Here is a 5,736-nt window from a genome sequence, read left to right as displayed (position 1 = left end):
AGCTGCTTGAGCCACAGGCGCCGAGCCCCAAATGCTTTTAATTTGACGCCAGACATTGAAATTTTGGGGTGCTGAATTTTTTGTTGTTTGGCGGGCCCGGGCTGGGTATTCGAACCTGCCACCTTAGGTGTATGTGGCTGGCGCCTTAGCCGCTTGAGCCACAGGCGCCGAGCCACTTTCTTCGTTTCTTTTGGTAACCTTAAGCTTTCCTAGGCAGGCGTTTTTATTCATTTATTTTTAATTTTTCTTGTAGAAAAGAAAATTTAAAATTTTTATTTATTTGTTTCTAATTTTTCTTGTATTTTAGTTTCAGATTAATATAAGGGTGCATTTGATTAGGCCCGTTGTCTGTGTTTGTTAGGTAAAGTCCAAATTTTAGTTGAGCCCTTCACCCAGGATTTGTGTCAGGCAGGCGTTTTTAAACTGGGCCTTGAGCTGTTAGAAGCCATGCTAGAGTTTCGCCAAGTCTCCTAGTGCAGTGGTTTGGACGGTCGGTTGTTATGTGATGAGAGTTATTTACATTTCTCAGTAAGTAGCCTAAAGCTTTTAGGGATGAAGTGTAATGGTATCTTCAGTTTACTTTGAAGTGAATCAAAAAATAAAGTGACTGTTGGATGGTCAGGCACGTGGTAAAACAAAATACAAGGTGTCCTGAAAGTCGCCCCTAAAGTCACCATGTACAGGGAAAATGAGAAACTGTAGCTAAAAGTCCCTTTATTTACAAAATAATCATTACAAAATTTGACAAAGAGGTGGTCAACACGTAGTGAATATTTTGTAAATATTTTGTAAAATTCTGTAATGAGATTTTGTAAATAAAGATACATTGAGCTACAATTTCCCATTTTCCCTATGTATGGCGACTTTAAGGACTCCCTGTATAGCAAATGTTACTGATTGACTCAGTAGTCAGTCACCCTCTCATTAGAATGCAAGTTCCAGGAGGGCAGGGACTTTGTTGCCTCGGCACATAGGCTGTCAATATATATGTACAGAATGAAAAAACGACACAAGTGCAGAGGACAAATAAATGCACGCTGATCCGCAGCTTCCCAGCGTTTACACGGCCGGCCTGCGGGCGGAAACTTGAGGCCGAGCGTGCGCGCGCAGGGCCCGGCGGAGTCGCTCTGGCCGCCCGGAGCCTCGGCTCTATGGCAGGTTCTCCCGCGGCGCTGGGTGGGTGGCGGCGGAACCGCTCTGGCTGCTCCTAGCGTCTGCTCTATGGCGCGTCCTCCCGGGACGCCGGAGCATGCGTGGACTGCCCGACCTGATCGCTATGGCAGCGGCGTCGCTGTGGGCCGGGCCTTAGCTCTCCAGTTCCGGCAGGGCCACCTCTCTGGCATGAGCGGGCGCCCTCCCGCCGCGGCCCGCTGCTCTACCCGCCGCTGCATCCCAGCTGTGGACCAGTTCTGGGAATATGCCCCTGGCCGCGTACTGCTACCTGCGGGTCGTGGGCAGAGGCAGCTATGGGGAGGTGACGCTCGTGAAGCACCGGCGGGACGGCAGACAGGTCAGCGGGACTGGGGCCCAGCAAAGGGTGGGAGCAAGCAGGGGTGCCCCGAGGGCACCATTCAGAGGACTAGCTCGGGACTGATCTGAAGGGGCCCATCTCAGATGGGATGGCACTTCCTCAGGGCCAAGCCTCGCTGTAATACGCGCCCCAAACTTCCTTTACTTCTCCCTTGTAGTTGTCATCGATGTTTTTGATCTACATACCTCTCTCACACCCCTGACAATTCCACGAGAGCAGGGATCATGCATTCACAGAGCCCGGCAAGCATTACTCCTTGAATGAAGGTCCCCAAATGTATCGTCTCTAAACTGCTGGACTCACTTAAAAGTCACCTCATTATCTTCCTCCTAGACTTTTGCGCACGTCTTCACCTCCCCAACCGCAGTGAGGAACACCACCAGCCCTCCAGTTGCCCAAGCTGCACACCTGGGAATCATCTTTAAGCCTCACCCGCATACCCAAACGTTGATTATATTATTTGTCACTAAGCCAGCAGGCCTCCTTTCCATCTCCACTAGTACCATTCCAACCCAGCACACCATTATCTCTAGCTAAACTATGGCAAAGGCTTCCCAGCTGTTTTTGCCACCTGATTCACTCTGCTCCAATCCGTTTCTTTAATTGCAGTCTCAGTGACCTTTCAAAATTTTGGTCTAATGTTGGCTCTACTCCTTTGCTTGAAGCACTTTTTATCCTATTACCCTCAGGATAATGAACCAACTCTTCAACATGGTTTATTGATAGGTATGTGTTACATATAATGTATTGTACAAACTGGTGCAGCTTTGAAACTGAAAGGAGACATTATTAGTTACACCAGGACAATCAATCAGACTTCCCCAGGCAAGCCAAGAGGTGTTGTCCGCCCTAGGCATAGGGCCCTCTCTCCTCTTCTTCATCTCAGGTGCTGGTCACTTTGCCTGGGTCATGAGCTCAGGCATGAGAGATTTATTCATTAGGCACTGGGGAATCATTAGATTTTTGAACTGAGGGTGAGGGTGAGAGACTAGCTATAAGAATAACTCTCACATGTGAGCAATAGTTTACATGTCACAAAGAACATTTTTATATGTGTTTTGTTGAAGAAATGAATTACACAGTCTTTGAATTGATTGAGAGCAATGTATTATGTATTAGAAGATATTGACTTTTTTGAGAAACAGAGTCTTACTTTGTCACCCTGGGTAGAGGGCCATGGTGTCATAGCTCACAGCAACCTCAAACTCCTGGGTTTAAGCAATCCTTTTCCCTCAGCCTCCACAGGCACCCTCCATAACACCCAGCTAGTTTTTCTATTTTTAGTAAAGATAGGATCTTGTTCTTGCTCAGGCTGGTCTCGGACTCCTGACCCACCTAGAATGCTAGGATTATAGGTGTGAGCCACCACACTTGGTCATGACTTTTTTTTTGCAGTTTTTGGCTGGGGCTGGGTTTAAACCGCCACCTCCTGTATATGCGGTTGGCATCCTACTCCTTTGAGCCACAGGTGCCGCCTGACTTTTTTTTTTTTTTTAAGTGGAAATAATTTTGTATGTTCAGGATAGGGATTTTTCTTTCTTTCTTTTTCTTTCTTTCTTTTCTTTTTCTTTTTCTTTTCTTTTCTTTTCTTTCTTTCTTTTTTTTTTTGAGATAAAGTCTTGCCAGGCTAGAATACAGTGGCATTGTCATAGCTCAGGAAATTATGCCTCAGCCTCCTAAGTAGTTGGGACTACAGGCGTGTGGCACTATGCCTGGCTAACTTTAAAAAAATTTTTTGTGTGTACATGGGGGTCTCACTGTGTTACCCAGACTGGTCTTGAACTCCTGACCTTAAGCAATCTTCCTGTCTTGACCTCCCAGAGTGCTGGGATTATAGGCATGAGCCACTGTGCCCAACCAGTGATTTTAAATCTTATTATGCTATGGATCCCTTTAAGAATCTGATGTACTAGATGGATTTTGTCTACAGATGTATAGTCAAATTATGTACATTTCTAGGGGGAACTTAGAGGGCAAGGAATTTCCAACACATATTTTATGATTGATTCAATGGTATATTCTTTTGGACTCATTTTTTTGGCCATGAATGAAATTGTAAAATGCAGATGGAAAGGATAAATTTGCTATTACTAATGATAGTTTTTACAGGTTACTTTTTACAGTTGTAAGTCTAACCTGTAAAAAGTATCATTAGTAATAGCAAATCCCCCCCCCCAAATTTTGTGCTTTGTGAAAAGCAACATGAATAGATTGTCTGACTGGCTCCCAGGGGTTGGTTTTTAGGAAATTCGTTAAGAGTCTTCAAAGCTGTATGTTTATTTCACATTCTAAATACATGTTTTCTTTGCAGTATGTCATCAAAAAATTGAACCTCCGAAAAGCCTCTAGCCGAGAGCGGCGAGCTGCTGAACAGGAAGCCCAGCTCTTATCTCAGCTAAAGCACCCCAACATTGTCACCTACAAGGAATCCTGGGAGGGAGGAGATGGTCTGCTCTACATTGTCATGGGCTTCTGTGAAGGAGGTGATCTGTACCAGAAGCTCAAGGAGCAGAAAGGGCAGCTTCTGCCTGAGAGTCAAGTGGTAGAGTGGTTTGTACAGATTGCCATGGCGTTGCAGGTACCATCTAGATTCCCAGCATCTGATTGCTCCAAGGTGGCAGGTGTATTTTAGGAAAATTTTTCCTCAAATACTTACATTTAAAAAATGTATTATTTTTTTAAGAATTCATTTATGAAGTAGACCCCATTCCTTTTGTTATAGCATCAGAATATTTCTGAGTGAATGATATCTATATTAAAGTAGGCATGGATTTCATGTTTAATTGCAGGGGAAGCTAATTCTTTATTCATTTAATATTTATGACAAAGTCAATTTTCAGTGCCCTGACTTGACCAAGAGCAAAGAGTGACAATGGTCCATTGGTCAGCTATGTCATGCTTAAAGGTGCCTGGGCTAACTGATATGCCTAAAATGTGGTGATTTGGGCTGTCACTGTGGGTAGAAATGCAAAAGAAGTTTGTGTTTTAATATACATATACTCAAAAGTGAGACTGTTTATGAAATACCGTTTTGGAATTGAGAAAACTTGTCCAGAATTAAATGACCTTGTTTAAATCCTAAGATACACTCTTTAAATAAAAATATTCTTGTTATAATTGAAAATATTGGCTGTTGGAGGGTATCGTGTCCATTGCAGTCCATTGAGGGCAGTGGGCATGCCCCCTGGTAGTGTGGCTGTGTGGCTGAGGGGGACAGGTGGCTGCTGGGGCCTGGGAGCTGGGGTGGGAAGGTGCCTCTTGGCTCGGGCTTGTAATTTCACATATTTTTGCTCAACTTGTAAAAGAGATACTTGGAAGATGGATTAATGAGAATTAGCATTCTGTGAAAAGTTTCAAATTGGAGAATATTGAATTTTCACCCTAGTCCAGCAACTCTGCTGCTCACTTAAATATAGATAAATGAAGACCCCGTTTGGAAAGATACCTGGCCAGTGGTCCAGAGCTAATGCAGACTGTGCTAGAGTATCTGCAAACATGATGAAGAAGAGGAAGTCCCACAAAAACCATCAGAGCAGTGTGGGGCCAAGCACACTGGTTTCCCAGCCCCAGTGGAACCTTGTAGGCTGCAGGGTTCAACATGGTTGGAAAGAGGAATGACCCTGTTACCCAGTGGAAAGACCAGGTGCCTGTAAAACTTTCTTTGTATCTTCCAAAATATGATAGATTTGACTGTGCTTGTAGACTAGAACTTAATGAAGATGGAAGAGTTTCTGCACTCAAAGTCTTCCCAAATAAAGTTGCAATATCTCAAATCAGTGATATACACTTGGTGGACAAAAGAATTGGTAAAGTGATGGAACACATGTTTGAGACAGAGGAGGGCTCTCAAGATGAGTGAAGGAGAATGGTCTAAGCATGTGCACCTGTCATGAATACGTGATTTTACATTACCTACAAGAAGGACACTGGAAGTCTGACAATTAAGTTCATAAACTTATTCTAGAAAAAGTGCTACATCATTCATTACCGACTATAACTAAGGTTACCTTCGAAGTAATTCCCTTGGGAAGCTATACACCAATGCCAGCACCTAGTCTATCTTTCAAAGCAATTTTGAAACTTTTTCTGGAATGGCCATCAAAGTTATTATCGTATCATCCTTTATGTCCTGAATGTCATCAAAATGTCTTCCTTTCAATATTTCTTTTATGGCTCGGCGCCTATAGCTCAACCGGCTAAGGCGC

At 43.9% G+C, this 5,736-nt stretch overlaps 1 protein-coding gene and 1 pseudogene across 2 annotated transcripts in view; both read left to right on the top strand.

Moving 5' to 3' along the window:
* The first annotated feature begins 1,332 nt into the window (after nt 1-1,332).
* Nucleotides 1,333-5,736, top strand: part of NEK4 (NIMA related kinase 4) — a 35,091-nt gene continuing 30,687 nt past the window's right edge. For both annotated transcript variants that reach the window (XM_023512984.1, XM_023512983.1), the window contains exons 1-2: nt 1,333-1,510; nt 3,843-4,109. In XM_023512984.1, the coding sequence (XP_023368752.1) occupies nt 1,418-1,510; nt 3,843-4,109 (360 nt within the window). In that variant the 5' untranslated portion in view covers nt 1,333-1,417. The remainder of the gene's footprint in view (nt 1,511-3,842; nt 4,110-5,736) is intronic.
* The window catches only part of LOC100950411, a 2,336-nt pseudogene continuing 1,551 nt past the window's right edge, over nt 4,952-5,736 (top strand).

This window comes from Otolemur garnettii, unplaced genomic scaffold, assembly GCF_000181295.1.
Source record: "Otolemur garnettii isolate 467f Iridium unplaced genomic scaffold, OtoGar3 scaffold00032, whole genome shotgun sequence".
NCBI classification, from domain to species: domain Eukaryota; kingdom Metazoa; phylum Chordata; class Mammalia; order Primates; family Galagidae; genus Otolemur; species Otolemur garnettii.
Note: the sequence above shows the minus strand (reverse complement) of the source record. Positions and strands in the feature narration are given on the sequence as shown.